General features: G+C 37.3%; 2 protein-coding genes across 2 annotated transcripts; one reads left to right on the top strand and one right to left on the bottom strand.

Annotated features, from left to right (window-relative positions):
- The first annotated feature begins 2,407 nt into the window (after positions 1-2,407).
- On the top strand, positions 2,408-3,618 carry LOC149848310 (uncharacterized). Its single transcript, XM_090011095.1, has one exon. The coding sequence runs from the start codon at positions 2,470-2,472 to the stop codon at positions 3,466-3,468; it is 999 nt and encodes a 332-aa protein (XP_089867221.1). The 5' UTR covers positions 2,408-2,469; the 3' UTR covers positions 3,469-3,618.
- Positions 3,619-11,071: 7,453 nt separating this feature from the next.
- Positions 11,072-19,503, bottom strand: LOC149848309 (putative indole-3-pyruvate monooxygenase YUCCA10). The gene is made up of 5 exons (XM_090003948.1): positions 18,895-19,503; positions 18,587-18,820; positions 17,608-17,730; positions 17,201-17,389; positions 11,072-11,128 (listed from the first exon to the last, which is right to left on the bottom strand). Exons 1-5 carry the CDS (start codon positions 19,501-19,503, stop codon positions 11,072-11,074), a joined length of 1,212 nt encoding a protein of 403 aa, XP_089860074.1.
- Between the last annotated feature and the right edge of the window lie 621 nt (positions 19,504-20,124).

The following is a 20,124-nucleotide window of genomic DNA, read 5'->3' as shown; positions in this document are numbered from 1 at the left end:
ACATGAAGACATACACTTATTTTTTCAGGTGCTAAAGATATAAAACGGTGGTGGTCTCGACTTGATTGCAGGTCAGTGCTTTCTTTTGGAGCGTTTTCCCTTTCTCGTGTTATTTTTAAGTTGAAATTGATTTGTCACGCCTGCTTGAATGATTACTTTTGATAGAAAAGAAAAGATTTTTGTGTTGTATATCTGAATTCCAAACTAATAATATGCAAATTTCTGTATTTGTTGTAATAGTGAAAGTATTTTTTTTATATTTAGTTTGATGATCAACTCTCTCTCTCTCTCTCTCTCTCTCTCTCTCTCTCTGAGAGTTGGTGCAACACAGGGCATGTTTGTTTCATATAGTTTTTCATAGGAAATTACTGAACCAGCATCCGTTTATGACGATTGGATTATGACTATGGATGATATATAGCATCAAATCGTCATGGTGAGAAAGTTTCATGTTTACACAAGTGGACTCCAGTTTTTTCCACCACTTTCCTCTTCATGTGTAAATACCTTCATGTTTCTCACCATATGAAAGAACTTTCATAGGGAATCTGACCTGCTAGGAGTCTTTAGAAATTTATGCCCTTTCTCATGGAAAATCCCCCTCTTCCAAGGGAATGAAACAAACGGGCCTCCATAGACAAAGATGAAAAAGCACCTGCCCAAAAGAAAATGGAAATTTTCACTTTAAAAAAAAAAGGACAAACCTGTTGACTTTCTAAATGATAAGGTCACCGCAGGAATCTCTACTGATACGTGGACACAAGAATGTGTGTGGCGGGTTCGATTCATAAATTCGATTTTTTTTTTTAAACATAGGACAAAGGGAAACGGGATTTTTTAATCAACAAAAATTTAATCTTTTTATATTTTAATACTAAAATATATTTTTAATGAAATAATGCTAAGAAAGATTACAAGATAAGTACGGATGATTTTTGTCACTCGACGTGTCCAAGCTTGTGAGGGACACACCACCACAATGGCGTGTCCCTGTGACATAGAATCCCTAGCTAGAACTTCCAAGGGAAAGAGTAATTGGTTCAAGAAAAGCATGGATGTCAATGGCCGCATTTGGGTTGGATGTCCAACCTAATATCAATCCATTTAATCGGATTTCATAGAATAATCAACATCAGAATATTGATCGGATTCGGATTCAACATTGAGCTTTACATCTGAATTCAACTCTATATTGAAGCAGCCCTTTAAGCTAGTGGATCCGGAGATGGTATAAGCCTTTTCCATCTGACCCTAAATCCAACCATACAATATCGGACTCGGTAGGGTTCAACCATACAATCCAACCACCGAGGTGGTATCCCATGTGGTAAGCGGGGTCCTGTGCCAAGCTGAAGGCCCAGGTTCGAATTCCTCTGTCACATGGGGCTTAAGAGATATCTGGTAGGGTTCCACCTAACCCTTCAAAAAAATGAATAATTGCCTACAGATGAACCGAATCCGACCCGTTTACATTGGTAAAAGTCCTTGTGTGTGGACAGACGACATCTCTGTCCTCTTCCATCAATTACAATTTAATTTTCAATAACCAAAGTTCGTTGACTTGGACTATTTCAACACGCATTCCTTTTTTTTTTCTTGTTCTGGCCTTGCTTTGAAGATTCCATCTAAGAAAATGCCCTTGGCTTTTACTTATATTACAGATATACACTCACTCTCCCCCCCCTCTCATGAATGTTGTAATGGGCCAAGCATGTTACTCTTGTGTCGTATTACTCGAGTGTAATTTCTCTTACTGCAGAGGATAGTTTGTGGTTAGTATTCTGATCTGATCCACCAAATTGGATTTGGACCAACTTTTGGAATTGGGTTTCGTATTGAAATTGGCCTAAAATACGTGCATGTTTACTGGAATTAGCTAGATGCGGAAACTTATTAATAAAAACTAAGCAATTATCTGATTGGATTTGTATAGGCCCACCAAAGTGATCAATTATATGGACTAATTAAGCTTGTTTGGATATCTGACCCAGATGCATGGGCCAGATCCAAACAACTGTAGGGTTTAGTGAACCGTGTTCCCTATTGAACATGCATGGTCCATATATACTGCATTCTAGACCAGAAGAGTTTGACTTGAATCCATACCACTTCAGGTAAAGTGTGAGACGATTATCATGATTTGCTCTATATAAACTCTCTCTGTTAGATGGACGGCAATGTGGTGCTCAAGCATGCTACTGATGTGCCTTATCCGCCACACACATTCAAATTAAAGAATTTTTGGGCCTGTCCTAGTTGGTCCAGACTGGCCAGTTTTGAACCAATTGGATGCCTGGCTTCAAAAGAATGGCCTCTTTGTAAAATAACTTACAACCATGGTCATTCTCATTGTGCATTTTCCATAGGGACATATATCTCTCTTTCAAAGAAAGCCTCATATTCAACTACTCCACCTTCATCAACCCCCTCCTTCAGCAAGAGAAGCCATAGCCGGAAGCAGGGTCACCAATGGACAAGGAACCAGAGGAGCTTCAATTCCTGGGCTTCTTTGGCATCTACAATGAAGCCTTCAAGATCCTCCACTCATGGAGAAGGCTCTTCACCCAGATCACCCTCACCCTCATCCTTCCCCTCTCTCTCATCTTCCTCGCCCACACCCAGATCTCCGACTCCATATTTGCGAAGATCGACCACAACGAAGAAGCCTTGGAGTCCCAGTTACATGAAGGCGCGGCCCAAGACAAGATCCTTCAAAACCTCTCCTCTGAATGGGCTGTTTTCTGGCTGTTCAAGGTAGGATATCTGATCATGGTACTCGTCTTCTCTCTCCTATCAACCTCGGCCATCGTGTATACCGTTGCGTGCATCTACTCAGGCAAGGACATGACGTACAAAACTGCCATGACCATCGTTCCGAAGGTCTGGAAGCGATTGATGTTGACATTTTTGTGGATGTTCATCATCCTTCTTGGTTACAATTCGATATCGATATTGGCGATAGTGATGATAATAGTACTTCTGGGGGAAGGGATCGCGAGCCTCTTAGTTCTCATTGTGGTAACTGGGCTGTATTTCGTTGGGCTGGTATATGTAAGCGTGGTTTGGCATTTGGCCAGTGTGGTTTCTGTGCTTGAAGATAAGTATGGGCTGTCGGCAATGGCAAAGAGCAAGGAGTTGATCAAGGGGAAGTTGTTGCTTGCGAGCATCATATTCATCAAGTTTTCGCTCATCTACAGTGGAATTCAGTTACTATTTGGCAAATTGGTTGTTCACCAGGCATGGAGTGGGCTCGGGCCTAGGTTCGGGTATGGGCTTGTCTTTGCCCTGCTTCTTTGTGCGTTGATAGTGCTAGGCCTGGTGATTCAGAGCATCGTCTACTTTGTGTGCAAGTCCTACCACCATGAGAGCATTGACAAGTCATGTTTGTCTGATCACCTTGAGGCGTACTTGGGGGAGTATGTTCCTCTCAAGGATAATTCTATTCAATTAGAACAACTCTATGCTTGATGGTTTTTGGGGGGTAATTGTGGCATGTGTTCAGGAAGAAGATGCATAGTTTGTGAGATGAATCACTGAATTGAATCTTGTAGAATGAGACAACTACAAAGATGTATGTTTTCCGATGCATCAGCTATTGAATGACAGAATTTTACTGAATGTTTGCGACACCATGTGAGATTCTTTCAAGATCCTGTGAATGCAAAATCTCAATAACAGCACTTTCTCAATTTTTTACAAACATAAATTAGTAAAAGTTGTAATTGCGATTCTCACTTGAGAATTCTCCTCCAAGTTAGTCACAACACTGATCCCATGACCAACCTTCTCAAGCTTGAACTTTCTCAAGTGTGATGGCTCACCCCCACCTGTGACGAAAGAAAATGTCCCCTAAAGCTTTTGCAAAGCCATCGAGTTATTTCCCCCAGCCTCTTACCTATGGGATGCAAATGGATTGGATCTAGGAAGAGGGTTTTGCAATTTTTAGCTGTTCTTGATCCGATTCTGATCCGAATCCCATGTATTTAGCTGTTGTAGAGTTTCCTACTAAATTCATCATGCTGAATTTAAAGTTTTTTTTTTTAATTTACAACCCGAAGAAACTGCACCTAGCACGAAGACCTGGTTGCGCCGGCTCAGCCTGCCATATCCATTATCGTTGTGCCAGCAGTGTGAAACTCTGAGGCTAGGACCCCTGAATCCATATTTGCAAGTAGGGATGAAAATGGTTCAGAGGTCCCACCCGATTCTAAACTAAATATGAACCATTTTGTTGGATCTGGATAATGTATACCTGAATCCAATCTCGTTTAAAATAAATATGGTTGGATATAGTCGGATCAGGGTCACAACCCGGTAAACAAATGTGTTCATAATGGAGTTGCAACCAGATCTAAATCCACCTAATTTACCTCTTCCACGTGAAAATCAATATATTCGACCCATTTTCAATGGATTCAGTACCACATGGTGTCAAATCACATCCGAATTTGCTGGGATTCTGCTATGATAACAGAGCCAGATCTCAATCCAAAATCCACACTTTGTGATTTGGATTTAGTGTTTGATCAAGCTTGATCCAATTCATATCTGACCCGTTTGCATCCCTATTTACAGGGATGGTTTGCATTTGGTCACTGTGCGTCCAGACCCATATGTGGTTTATCATCACGGTATTTGGGTTGTGTGTGTGTGTGTGTTTGTGTTTTGGGATCATACCTACTACCAAATAGGATTTGGATCATGAGGAATACAATCTGCCAAATGACGTGGTGCAATGTGAGTACCCAACGGCTAGCAGTTGGATCACCATGATTGTGCAACTTACTTGGTAGTTGTTGAAAAAGGACTCCTCGCCAAGAATAAAATATATCTTTTTTGAAGAAATATGAGAACCAAATTAAATGCTTACATGTGCTAAGTTGGCATTGAGCATTACCATAAGCATCTCAGCGTCATTGTGGGTCTCTTAAATAATAGTCATGGTCCTCCTCTATTAAGTCATAGATGGGAACAAGTGCCCAAGTAGCCTCCTGCCTCTATTTTTTATTACAAGAACATTATATGATGATAATATATAGTGATTAGGATGAAGATAATGATGATGATGATGATTATATTAATGTCAAAGTAGCTACGGTTTATTTAGAGAATGTCTAGATCCCAACAGAAGTACAGAATTTCTTGTATTTTTGGTGTTTGGTTAATTCAATTTGTCAAAAAGTCCACGAAATTTTGATTAACTAGAAGGTTGATTTTGAGAGGCAAACAATATCTTATACTTTATATACATGATCAGTTCCGAATAAGTTGATGCTAGCAAATTGGAAACCAAATTTATGAGATTTGAAAAAGGGCTCTTATCTTATTAAATAACATTTTTGATAGTCAACAGTGAGGGAAAAAAAAACTAAGTTTTGATAAATTGGCCAACTTGAACCTGAGATTGTGAAAATCCACCAAGTAAAATTTGAGTAGTTGGAGTCATAATTGGAGTTGTCAATGGTCAAACAAAGCTACTGAACCTGAGTTTGGGAGCATTAGGAGACTCTGATAAAGGTCACAAACTACCAGTAGAATTGCCAACGATAAAAAGACCTCCTATCTATAACACAGGGAGACGGCTAGCAGGGTGCCGCACCCGCGTCGATGCGACTCGACGCGGGTGCGGGTGCGGCACCGGGTGTGGTCAACCCGTCCCTGGGTGCGTTGACCACATCTAGGGTCATTTTTGTTCATTTTTTTACCCTATGAAATGGACTGCGGAATTTAAAAAAAAATCTTTGGGGGGGGGGGGGGGCGCTGCCCCCCTATAACCCCCCGTCAGAGGCGGCCCCCCCTGACCCTCGTCCGTTGACCGCGCAGCAGAACCCACGCCGGGGGGAGCCCCCGGACCCCCCTTCTTGAAAGGGCAAAAACAATGAATCAGGCTCCACAACTCATCACTTTCATCTTTGGGGACAACCATATAAGATTAAAAAATGGTAAAAAGTAAGTTGGGCATAATGTCATGGACCTTAACAACTACCATACATTCATATATATATATATATATATATATATTACATTTTTGCCCCTGCCACACCCTCGCACCCATTTTTTTTGGAAGTGCCAAATCCTCGCACCCGCACCCGCACCCACGTGACATAGCCTCCTATTGATCATGGGCTCCATAAGAAAGTGATGTGGGCATGTTTGTTTCATCTAGGTACAAAAATTGGAGGTTTCATACCAAAACAACTCATTTTCATGTGTAAAAAGTTTGAACAAGGATGCCTTGACAAAGAAAAGAAAGCCAGTTTCAAAAAGTACGTGGGACTCTCTCTCTCTCTCTCTCTCTCTCTCTCTCTCTCTATATATATATATATATATATATATATATATATATATAACATGTTAATTTTTACTTTTAACAAGCGAAAAGTTGGTACGCTGTAGGCCATTGATTTTTCACCTGCTGGAAAACACTATATACACACTGGACAAAAATGACCCAAAGACTGGTCTCCACTCAACCAAGCATGTACATAGATCACATGTGGAGGATCCAATTTTAAAAAAAAATACAAACATGGTGGGTGAGTTTTTTCTTCATTTTTAGTTTAACTGTGGGGGATTTTCCCCTCCTTTTTGTTTTTTTCCCTTTGTTGTGCAATAATATTGATAAAAAATCATGATCGGTGAGTTTTTTCTTCTTTTGTCCTTTTCACCTTGAGGAAATTTTCATTCTTTTTTTGTCTTTTTATAACTAAGAACATCAAGAAATCCTTCAGAAATAATGATTAGAAGTGTTTTCCCTTTTCTGTTTCTAGAAATGCGCTATGAGTTGTTGATAGTTGCATGCATGATCGACAATATTTTCTTCTTGTTTTCTTTGATTTTTGAGGGATTTTGTACACATTTTGATTTTTTTTCTCTTTTTTTTTGTTACTTTGGTAGAATCACCCTCTATTGTTTGATCTAAGGGGCCTAGGAGTTTGATTAAGTTCAGTCTTCATTTTTTGTTTCAGATTTTTATATAAGTTCATATCTCCTTCTCTCGTGCTCCTATATTAAATTTTAATTAGCTTTATTGTATATGAAAATTGATACATTCTAATTGCTTTTTCTTTTCCTTAGCTGTTTGCTTTTCTTCTGTGTTCTATGTGAATGTTTAATTAGTTTCGTTGTATATGAAAAATGGAATATTTTAATTGTTCTTTTTTAGTGGTTTGCTTTTCTTCTATATTACTTGAATTGCATCTTGCCTCCGTTCTTTTTTTTTTCTTTTCTTTGAAAGCACAATACTTTTTGAATAGAGAATTACTTTGATATCTTATATCCGGCAGACAAAGGACTTGGATACTTGCATGTTTAACTATGCCTGAAGAATAATATTAACCTAGTACTTCATTTTGTGAGCGGGTTTAAGTCAACTCTTACCACTCATATGAACGCCACTATCCAAACATTAAACAGTGATTTAACAATCTCTTCTTTCATGGTTTACCACTTTGCCTATTCTTCAATATTCACAAAAAAATGACTTCTGACAACTTGGTTTTCACAAGCATGAATATTGAATCAAGACAATATATAAGCTGGGTAATACTTTTTTTTAAAATAAGAATTATCAATAATTCTTATGAAGATGGAAGTTACTTAACTTTGTTAACTCTTTGAATTCTTTGTAAGAGCTCATGTTACTTTGTGCTTGTTTATAGAAATAAGCCTCGCCATTTTGTCCAAGTCATGATAGATGGTTTTTAACCCTGTTACATTATATTTTTTTACTAATGAAAAGATATTTTAATTTGAATATGCAAGAGGTTGAACAGGAACAGATTGACAAGTAGCATCTTCTAAAAACTTACACAACTAGCTCAAGAACTAAGAAAATCTTGTAATCACTTAACCCCTCCTCTTTTTCATTAAGTTTTCATAAAAGAGAGATTGACCAAAGATCATAAGTAATATTTGTGAACTAATTTAGTCTTTGATAAAGTAGTTTTGTTCTTATTATCTCTTTCATCAAGAAACCAAGAACACATGATTTTTGACCTAGTTAGAAGTAGCCCTTCTTGAACTTGTGATTCTAAATTGTATTCTCAAAAACACTTAAACTTTTCTCCAAATCTGCCTAGTTCTTGTTCTTGCAATGCGATCAAAATTGTAGTTGATATGAGAGTTTTATTCAGTCGGTAAGCTAGATAAACTATGACAACAAATGTTACACAAACTAATAATGCATTCTAAACTTGTAACATGTTATTTATTGATATTTTAGCTAATAAAGAACTACTTCATATAAAGAAGATTGTGTAAATAAAAGACTACTGTATTGAATGGAATGTGATTCAAGATGCAAAAAGAAGACACAGAGAGGTTCAAAACAAGTAATAATTAAGCATCTACTTTAATAACATGAAGGGGCAATTAGATGACCAAGAGACCTCAAGGGTTGCCCGTACATCAATACCCAATTTAAAGAACCTCATGTAGAAGCCATTGACAGATGCACTCCTGCAAATATTTGGAAGAAAATTTTCACATTTTCACATTATGCATTAAAACCACTAAATGCATGACAAAAAACACATGAGGCATGCGGTGACAAAAAACACATATGAGGTAAACACATAAGCCTCATGCCCTGATAAACAAGTTACATTCAAAAGGACCATGTGTAAGTCATAGCCATCATGTTACATTTTATCTACATGTAACTGGAATGAGGCCTTTTTTAGTTTCTCTAATAGGAGAAATCAATTGGTTAGTGGCATTGTTTAGTTTCTCTTTCATAATTTTAAGTTTGCAGGTAAAGGCTGAGAAAAGTTAATATTAGAGTCTACAGATATTAGAAGCAGCATTGTTGAGTTAGTGGCTCAATATAACATCAAAATGCTTGTGATGGGAGTTTAGCATGTGAGTCATTATACTCCCATCAATCATGTGCTTAAACAATTGGCATAATGTCTGCTCCCATCACAAGCATTTTGATGCAATATTTATTCACTAACTCAACAATGTTGACTCTAATATTAACTTTTCTCAGCCTTTACCTACAAAATTAAAATTCTGAATAGATTTTTGCATAGATGAATTTCAATCAGTTATGCTGAGTGGTAATTATCTGTTTTTCAAGTATTTTTTCATAATGTAATTGCATTTTTTAATTGATATGGGCTTTGAAATGGAAAACGTACAGTTAGCAGCTCACACACAAATTGCCAAAAAGGAAAATAATGGTAGTTTCTCTCATCTAACTTAGCATGGCAGGCCTCTTGGCGTATTCGTATAAACAAAGCCGAAATGTAAATGCGTACCTGTAGATGCCATAAAATGATGTGCGGGTGCTTGACGTTCTCCTCAGCCTACCGACACCCACGATGAGCTCAGGCCTTAGGTCGATGATGAGCAGGACTCTGAACCCAATAGGGAATTTCTTGAATGTGGGCAATGAGGGTGTTTGGCTGATGTCTCTCATCATACGTACAGCCCTAACCCCTTTATATAATGGGAGATAGGGGGTGGTTATGTGAATGTGGTCTCTCCACATTCACGTAACTCCTGTCCATTAACTTTTCTCTAAACAACCCACTAACAGTGTCAAATCGGGTCACCTTATGGGTTGGACGCAGACCTGTAATGTCCAACAAGGTTGTGATTAACAACATGTACTATGCGACTACATGCATGAAATCCTAGATGAAGAATGCATGTGTGCAGTTGCAAGCCCACAATGACCTGGTCCAGTGCCTGAGTGAAGCTGAGTATCTCTATTGTCTTAGCCAGCATGTGCAGCCCCAGCTTGTCTGCATCCTCCAGTATCTCCCCCATGCTTCCTCACGAGCCCCATCAAAGGATGGTCCGCCATCGCATCCTGCAACTCACCATCTTGCTCAACAACCTGTTTTCGAGCCTAACTGTCACGCGCTGCAAGTAGGGGTGTCAACTGGTCGAGTTTACCCGAACCACACCCTATAGGGTCCGAGTATTGTGAGAAATAAAAAGACCCGATTAAGACTCGGGTCTAGACCCAAAGGTTTGATTAATACATGGATTTATGAAATTTTATACCAAACCTAGGCTTGACCCAAGTTTTGATTAAGACCTGCAATTTTTCAAAGTAAAAATGATAAAAAATATTATTTTACCGAGTATGATCCGGGTTTGGTTCATGTAGTTCTTATCGGATGCGTGTACGATTTCTCTTACAGTAGACCCGATTAGACCTGGGTCCAGACTTGACACCATACCCAAAAATCTGGTCCAAGTTTGGTTCCACCTGGGTCTGAACCAAACCCGACCGGGTTGACACCCCTAGCTACAAGTCACTGATCCTCGTGAGAGAAAGGTCAATAACATCTTTGATTGCACAAGGGAAGAATGCCTGGAGAGGAAGGGTCACCAGCTCCTCCAATCCTGTGGATGCTTGTTGTGTATAGCAAGGTGTGATGACTGTGGGGTTACCTCAAATGGGATGAATTTGGACAAACATTCTGCTCTAATCTATTGTGTGAGGAATGTTGGATGCAGCCTCCAAAATGAATGTTTTTCCATCAGTTTGGTTGTCGACGGAATAAGAGTCAATCACTGATGAAAACTAAATCTAGGCTTATGTGCCAACTTTGTTATCATTCAAACATTGCTCCTTGGTACTAAGTCTGAATCTATGTGAATCTGTTAGGATGGCAACTCAATTGTTGTGATAGGTTTGCATATCTCTGAATATATATATATATATATATATATATATATATATATATATATATATATATATATATATATATATATATATATATATATATAGTGTAACGAAACTTATATATATATTTATTTATATATTTATTAGCATGTGCTTATTAGTAACAACTTAAGTTGTCACTAATTATAGTGTAATGATCCCAACTCATTCCCGTTAAAAAATAAATAAATAAACAATTACGGAAACCATACCCAAAGATCCAAGGATTTACAAACATAATCACAATTCACACCACAAGGGATCTTACATTAATCATCAACCAACTAAAATAACTTTATTCATCAATAACTAGAGTTTGAGAACATTATTCAAATGAATATCAATAAAAATAAAGACACATTGTCCCAAATTAAAACGTTAAAGCAGTCACGCAACCCTCATAGACTTCCTATAGCAGTTGGTCTCATCAATGAGCTTCAGAGGCTGTGAAAACATAAAGAATACGAGGTCAGAATCATAGACTTTGCGTACAAATTTCTCTAACAATTCAAATAGCCAAGAAAAGTATAAATCAAATTCATTTAACATTTTTAGAGGAACATAACTACAATAATTTCATAATTCAAATAATCATTCATGCATTTGAGAATAATTATCATGCAACAATAATATATCATATATGAAAGAATAGGTAAGGATGCATGAACTAATATAGAACAGTAAATATGCATGATATCAATGCACATGAATGAGTAACTTATTAAGTTATTATCAAATATTTTTTTATATGCATGCCTCTATTAAATGCACACAATTTTAGTCCTAGTTTTCACTAAAACCCATGGATACTCAAAACGGGCATAACAAATTTTTGAAGTTCAAGTCAGATTTCCAATTGTAGCTTAACACACAATTTATATTTTATTATTGGGTTTCACACTTGACCCTCGACCGATATTAGGAATCAACATCATCCATCAAAATATTAGAAATCAGTATATAATGTCGAGACACTAGGAAAATCATCTACTTATATCACTTTCTTGGTATACTGATAACAACAGTTGTATCTACACACTACCATCAGGCAAAGTGACAGAATCTCTCTAAAACTATGCCTGAGAGGTGAACCACCTAATTGGATTCAGGGGTACAATCACACACAAAGTTTTAGTATCCTCACGATTTTCCAAACCTGAAATCCAAGATTCTCACACTGTAGAAGGGACATCCAAGAAGAAACATTAATTACACCGTTTATCTCTTTTTATCTATTTATCAAAAGAAAGATTCATTACACAATATTTGTTTTACAAATCAACATGCAAAACACAATACGGGACCTCAACCCCTTTTAATATAAAACAATGCAATTAATTCAAAAATTCAATAAATATCAAATAGATTTTTGCAATTTATATAACAAAACTTAGAGCAACATCTGCTCGTGGCCCATATGGCCTACAATGGTTTATATGAGACCACTGATGCATCTAATGCAAAAACCACAAAGAACATGTGACTATGCAAACATTCAATATGTCCATAAATGCACATTCATTCACACACCATATGAATGTACACGAATAGCAAATTTTATATGCATATGAACACATCATGTTTTATCTCATGCATATCATTCAAGTATGCACATGATTATATTGATGCAACATAAGTAGCTTCCAAAAATTCAAGTGTTCATGATATGCATATTTATGCCATGATAATTTTTGTATGTATGTTGTGTCTCTTTATGACACATAGTCATGTAAAAAAATTTGTGACATTTTATAACCCATAAACAATTATACAAAAATATGCATAACAATTATATAAAAAAACATGCATATTAATCATATGAAAGCATGCATAACATTCTAATCATATATATTATACATAACCTGGATATAAGCCATTACATGAATTTGAATTTTTAACATACATAAATAAGAACATTTGTCATGTAAAAATCTGAATAAGTAACAGGTATAAATCTGAATATATTAACATGTACGAATCAACACTTTGAACATGTATACACCTAAGAAGTTAACATGTAAAAGTCTGCACATTAACATGTATAACCTTAAGCCTTTGACCTGTAATATATATATATATATATATATATATATATATATATATATATATATATATATATATATATATATATATATATATATATATATATAAAATCAACACCCAACTGACCATTGTCGGTTGGGGTTAAGTACCTTGAATTTTGCCCAATTGACTACAATCAGCTAAGCTTGACAGTCCATAGAAATGGCTCAGGCAATTAGCGATGTTCCCAGCATACTATATGCTAAACATGCATGCAATCAGCAGAGCAAATGCTGCTACAGGTTCAGGCAAAATATAGGTGCCTATTCCCAGCAAACTACATGTCAAAGATGCATACAATCAGCAAGGCATATGTTGCTGGAGGTTCAGGTGAACCGCAAGTGCCTATTCCCAGCATACTACATGTCAATAATGCATGTAATCAGTAAAATGCACATTGGTATGAGTTTAGGAAACGCAGATGCATGAGGACAGTAAAAACATATGTTCAACTTTACCATAAAGGCATGTAACATGCTAAAAAAACATAATCGAATATAGCAATAAAACACCTATTCAGGTACATAAGTTTCTGCAGATTGTTCCTAATTTTGGAGGTACATACTCAGCAACATACATGCCAATTCATGTTTAGAGATTTCAGATGTATAACAAGATGCTCAAAAAAATGATAGTTGCATGTAACATGCTTAGGAAATTTGTGTGTATGTTTCAACAATACATGTGCAGGTATATAAATATCTGTTGTGTTTTCAATGGTAAATACTTAGCTAATACATGTTATCTCATATAAAAAAAATGCAGATTTATATGAACATGTTAGGAAAGACATAGTTTCTTAGAACACTCTCGGTTATTTAAATTGCACGAAACAATAATACATAAATTTTTTTGTCACATTGTTACATAGATGCACACCTAACCACTTACATGAAAACATGCATTTTGGTCACATCAAAGCAGGCATGACAGAAACATATAAATCTAAACATTAAACATGTATGAATCTAAATGATTAACACACATAAATCTGAACATTAACACGCATACATATTAACATGTAAATCTGGAGATACACACGAACATGCAAATATGGACATTTAACATATGTATATGTTTTTTCAAAACTACCCAGCCGATGCAATCGGCTGGGCTCAGCAGGGTGTGAATCTGCCTAGTCGATTGCAGGTCAGCTGGGGCTTATCAAAATATAACATTGTCCAACTAACCTACAATCGGTTGGGGCTTAACATAATATAACTGTGCCCAACCAACTTGCAGTCGATTGGGGCTTGATATACTTCGAAACTACTCAACCGACTACAGTCGGCTAGGCCCATTAAAGCCTAACTTACTTTATATATATATATATGTGTGTGTGTGTGTGTGTGCGCATTAATCATAAATAAAATATGCAATTGCCATGAAAAGGGTTTAAATCTAAAATACGCATAACGAGACATGCATATATCGATTTTTTTCATAAGTTGAACATGGAAAACCAAATCAGATTCATGGTTTTCTTCAAAAATATCACCTAAATCTGATTTAGGCTCTTTTTCTCCATTCGAATCAAAAGAAAAACCTACACCTTAGTTGAAATTAGAAAAAGATCAAAGAAATAGTCGGATGACCAGAGAAGGAGATGGATTTTCTCCTTTTTCTTCTTCTCTTTTCTTCCTTTCCCATGAGCGCTCTCTCTCTCTCTCATGAGTTCTCTCTCTTTCTTTCTTTCTTCCTTTTTTTTTTTTTGAAGTTTTATAACGGAGAGCCCCTAGAGGGTGATGCCCCCTCTAGGGTTTCTCATATGGGGGGCTAGAGATAGAGTTTTCATTCTATCTCCAATCCCACTTTCCTAATTTTTCTCAACTTTCTTTTTTGACTTTTTCAACCCTTTCTTTTTTTTAATTACTTTTTTATATTTTTTTATCTCATAGTAACATTGGACTCTTCTAGAGAACCCTAATTACTTTTTTTAACTATCTTATTTGAAAATTTGAAAATTTAATAATTTTGATATTAAAACAATTAATTATTTAATATTTAATATTTAATATTTAATATTTAATATTTAATATTTAATATTTAATATTTAATATTTAATATTTAATATTTAATATTTAATATTTAATATTTAATATTTAATATTTAATATTTAATATTTAATATTTAATATTTAATATTTAATATTTAATATTTAATATTTAATATTTAATATTTAATAAATACCCCAAAAATCAGATGGTGCCTTATCCCTTTGGGAGTCTTTTTAACTTAATTTTTTTAATTTAAACCTGTATTTTAAATTTAAAGCTTTAATTTTGTTGGACCTAGATTTTGGATCTAGATCTGGATCCAAAATCTAAATCTATATCCAAAATCCATATGGATTCTAAGTTGAATCAGATCCTAATTAATATGAGCCTTGGACTGAGTCCAAATTCATATTAACTTGGATCATATAAATCGGATCTGATCCAACTCAGACCCAGTCTCATCGAGACAGGGCTTTTTTGAAAAAATGCGAGTTTCGGGCCAACCGTAACCCGAATTCAGAAAAACCAAATATCATTGAACTCAGAATTTTGAAGCACATTTATTGATATATAATTCAAAATTTTCCCTGAATTTTGCCTGAATTTAACCCAATTTTTGCTTGATTTTAAAGGTTAAAAATAAAAAAAATTATCACCTTTTAATTGGCTTCATTAGGTCTTGTCGATGAGATCTGGGCCAAGCCCAGACTCAAATATCATAACCTAACATCTAGTGTTTTATCGAAGTTTTTACAACACTTAGCCAAATTTTTTAGAATTTCTAAGTATAACATAATATAAAAACACACGATATTACATATAGTGACAGTCTAAATCATCATTATTGAATAAAGGAATCTTGTGATGGTTAAAGTTGTCGCTAAAGGTGACAGCTATTATCAACAAAAAGTATCATCACTATAGTTAAACAATAGTGACAATCAGATATTGTCGCTACATGTTTTAGTGACAAAAGCTATAAGGATGGTCATTAGTGCTACAACAAGAGCCTTTGTGGGTTTTAGTGACAGTTTTGACCATTGCTAAATATCAAGATTAATTGTTGTAGTGCATGTTGGTCATCTGCTATGATATATATATATATATAATGAACCAAGATTTTCATGATTAGTTTTATAGGGACCAGCTCTTGAATCATCCAATTATGATGCATAAGCAGGACTTTTTAAGGCTTAAAAAATTAATTTTTCATAATTTTTGTAAATATTTAAGCATTTAAAATTGTATTTTCATCAAAAATACGTTATTCAAGAGATGGTTCGTGCCGTACACATCTACAGGGTGAGATTTGCAAAAAAATTAAATGCATCAGAAATGCATAGTTCACATTCCGGTTCACGTGTTTCCAGTCAAATTGTCATTTTACTTCTGATTTATGTACATCGAACTAGATCATAAATGAGATATCCAATGAAATGTATAATTTGATCCAACTAAACTTTCGGATTATCTATTTCAATTTGGCAAATCAATTAAACTCCATAGGGCAATTCCATGTGACCAAACAAAGTCCTATGTTCTCCCCCATTTAGTAAATGCCCTCCAACTAACTAAAGGTACACAATCTCCCCCTATGTCACTGGGTGCCGTGCGGGTATGGGGACACGGCTAAATATATACTGAAAAATATATATTATATATTTAAAAAATATATTATATATCTAAAATATATACTGAAAATATAATATATATCTAAAATATATATTATAAATATATACTGAAAATATAATAGATATCTAAAATATGTAGGACACGCCGTGTCCAGGTGCCAGTATCCATGTCGACATGGGTACCGCACCTGATCACCCCTTTTGCTTGGCACAATCACCCCTTTAGATTGACTTACAAACAATACCCCAACTAAGAAAATGTGAAGGGAAATATCTCAGGGACCTTATCAAAGAACATGTTAGAATTTTTTGAGCTGTTCTTTCTCATTCCATTGATTAGTGGAAAGCCACCCCATGCCCAAGTGCACCTACTCCACCAGTTTCCAATGCAAAAGCCCAGCAAACTGAGATCTTCTCTACTCAAGTATATATCACCATGCTTAGCTGAGAGAGAGAGAGAGAGAGAGAGAGAGAGAGAGAGAGAGAGAGAGAGAGAGAGAGAGAGAGAGAGAGAGAGAGAGAGATGCTGAAACTATTGCTTATTATTTATATATGAGAAAACAAATTGTATCTTATAGCGACAGGCACAGAACGGATGCCAATCGATCTCCTAACAGCATCACAGCTCTGAGTCTTTATTCAGGTGAAACAAACACATACATAATACATGCATATATGACTGTTTACTACCTCTGACACTTGCACGATCTCTTACAATATTGTAGCCTTCTCTCGTATTATAGGATATTGTATTGTAGCCTTCTCTCGTATTATAGTATATTGTGCATCTCACAATACTGATTCACATAGGATCGTCCGCGTTCCCTCTGACCATACAGCAAGCTTATGTCGTCTGCAATATTTTGTGCATCCTCTGATATCCCAAACAACCCTCTCCTGGAAAACCCAGCACAGTAAACACCATTCTTTCCCTTCCAGTGGTTAGGAAACCCAGCTGCAGGAAGACCGTTCTTATCGAAGAAGCCTTCGTCGTCCTTCACCAACAAGAAATCATTCTTTAGTCTCTAAGATCAACATAAGAGGCACTGATATGGGTGGTTGATTTGGAAATGGTATAAAGTATCATGTTTGAGTAGCTTTAACACAAGTTATGGTGATACAGTATCACAATAGATCTTGATACCAATCTGGGTCCAATGTCAGATCCATTGGCAGGAGTCTAGATAGTGGAAGTCTTGAGTCTGTGATGTACCTTAAGCCAAGTCCTGACAGTGGTCCTGTACCCGGTTGCGAAGATGATCGCGTCGAATCGGTGCACGTTGCCGTCTTCAAACTCCACATGGTTGCCTCTTATGAGCTTCACCCCGCGGAATACCTGTTAAGAGGAGAGTTTCAGATTACATCCACACTTGTGGTGATACACACACAAGAGCTATGGTCCATGGTCAGTACAAAAGAGCTAGAAAACCACATGGGTCCAGCTCTGTGGATCCCAACCCAAAGTTGGCTAGAATTGGGTACAGGTAGGGGTGTCAACGGCCACCCGTACCAAACCCTATAGGGTCAGGGTATGGTGATAAATAATGAGACCTCGGTCCAGACCCGAAATCCCGATTAATACATAGAGTAGAGTATAGTTTGTGAAAATTTATACCAGACCCCGGTCCGACCGAGTTCCAAGGCAAATTTTCAATGTAAAAATGCTAAAAAATATTATTTTACTAAGCATGGCCCAGGTCTAGTTCATTTAGTTCTTATCGGGTTCAAGTATGGGTGAGTTTGATTAGACACATGTTCAGACCCGTTACCACACCCAAAAATAGGGGCCAGGTCTGGTTCCACCTGGGTCCCAACCAAACCCGACCCGTTGACACCCTAGGTACAGGTACAAGAGAGGGAGGATCAGGTGCAATGTAATTGCACACTTTTGGCATGCTTACCTGATCACCCTCTATCCTTGGGTTACAACCTGTCAGCTGTGGGGCCCAAGCAATGATGGATGGAGGGTGATCAGGTGCAACAGCACACGAAAAGTGCAATCACGTTGAACATGATCATCCCTCGGTACAAGATTGGTATTTCTTGAACAGTCAGGAGACTACATGGGATTTTTTAGCTTTCCACGAGAAACCCCATTTGAAGTATGCATGCTACTGTTCTCCCATGCAAATCGGACGGTGGAGAAAAAGGAACGATATTTTCAGGAAAAAAAATAAGAGAGAAAAGAAAACCTTGATCTCTCCAGATTTGATCTTGCCCACAGTGCCAACATCGATGACTGCTGACCGTCCGATCTTGGCCTTGAGGAAGAAGGGGCCCTCCGTAGGCGTAGCAATCCCATACTTCTCCAAGTCGCCGAATTTGAGCTTACCAAGCAGCACAGCCAGAGGATCAACAACTGAGATTGGGAGATACTTGAGGAGTTCCATGCCCATGTACACGATCTCCCTAGTGAGAATGTGAACCTGAGATACAGAGGGGTGTATGCATCAGGAGAAATGATATCTGGAAGAAAAAACATGGCAGGTCGGACCGTTACCGGATTTTGTATGATGATCGACGCCTTCACCTGGTAATTGCAGAGATCGAACCCGATCTCCATGCCCGAATTGCCACACCCCACCACCAAAACCTCCTGGTTCTTGTAAGAGCAACCTGACTTATACTTGCTAGAATGCAGCACCTCACCCCTGAACCCTTCTAGACCCGGCATGTCCGGTATGATCCCCTCGCCGTTCTCGCCGGAGGCAATAACTAGGAACCTAGCAAGGTACTCCTCAGAATCACCATTCCGGGTGTTCTTTGCAGTGACACGCCAGGTGCTAGAGGCTCTATCATAGGCGGTGCATTGGACCCAGCGGCCATAGAAAGGTTGGAGCCCAAAACGAGCCATGTACTTCTCAACATAGTCTATGAAGTCAGCCTTTGGTAGGAAGGTTGGAGCAGAGTCAGTGTATGGCATGTGGGGCAGCTCACAGAAGCTCTTGGCAAGGTGCAGGTGCAGCCTGTCATATGCACGCTTCCTCCACAGGGAGACAGAGCAGTCCTCCTTCTCTAGGATGAGGTTTGGTATGGAGTGCTTGTTCAGGCATGCAGAGACTGCAAGGCCTGCTGGACCAGCCCCCACAATGACTACCTCCTCCTTCATTATTGCAAGATGCAGGTTCTATTGTTTCCTGAGAGAGAGAGAGAGTGAGAGGTCCAATTTATGTTTGAGGAAGGGACCCCTCCCATGGGCTTTTATAGTTGACTTGAGTGTGCATGTCTCTGTGTTTTTTTGGGGTGTGTTCATGCACCTACACTTGGTGGTTTAGTGTGAGGAGATGGCCCCAAAATGGAATAACAAATCAGTAAAATTTTGACGAAATCTGATATGATGACGCCTTTCCTCAAATGTTAGGGTATTGTAGGAGGATGGTAACCTTAGGGGTGCTCATAACGACTTCATGTGTCCCATGTTGATTATCTTATCTTCTTTGTTGGGATTCGGCAAGTAATAATGTCTGGGGGTGTTTTATTCCTCTAATAAGATGGTAGGGCAATCGTTTGTTGCCTTATGGGGATTGTGGAAAATGGCCTTTTGTAAGAACGGAAAGGAAATAAAGATGGTTGCCTTTGTCATTTTGAGAAAAGTTGAGGAGAAGAGCAGGGTTTTTTTTTTCGCATTTTGTTAGATTGTTTCATTTCCTGAACCAGAAGACAAAAATATGGTAAAATTATATTTGTTTGCCATTCAGGGTCTAGGGTGGTATTTAGCTCCAAAAGAACC

The sequence above is a fragment of the Nuphar pumila genome, chromosome 1 (genome assembly GCF_984573655.1).
Source record: "Nuphar pumila chromosome 1, dmNupPumi1.hap1.1, whole genome shotgun sequence".
Taxonomy (NCBI): Eukaryota; Viridiplantae; Streptophyta; class Magnoliopsida; order Nymphaeales; family Nymphaeaceae; genus Nuphar; species Nuphar pumila.
This window is presented reverse-complemented; position numbering and strand designations above follow the sequence as displayed.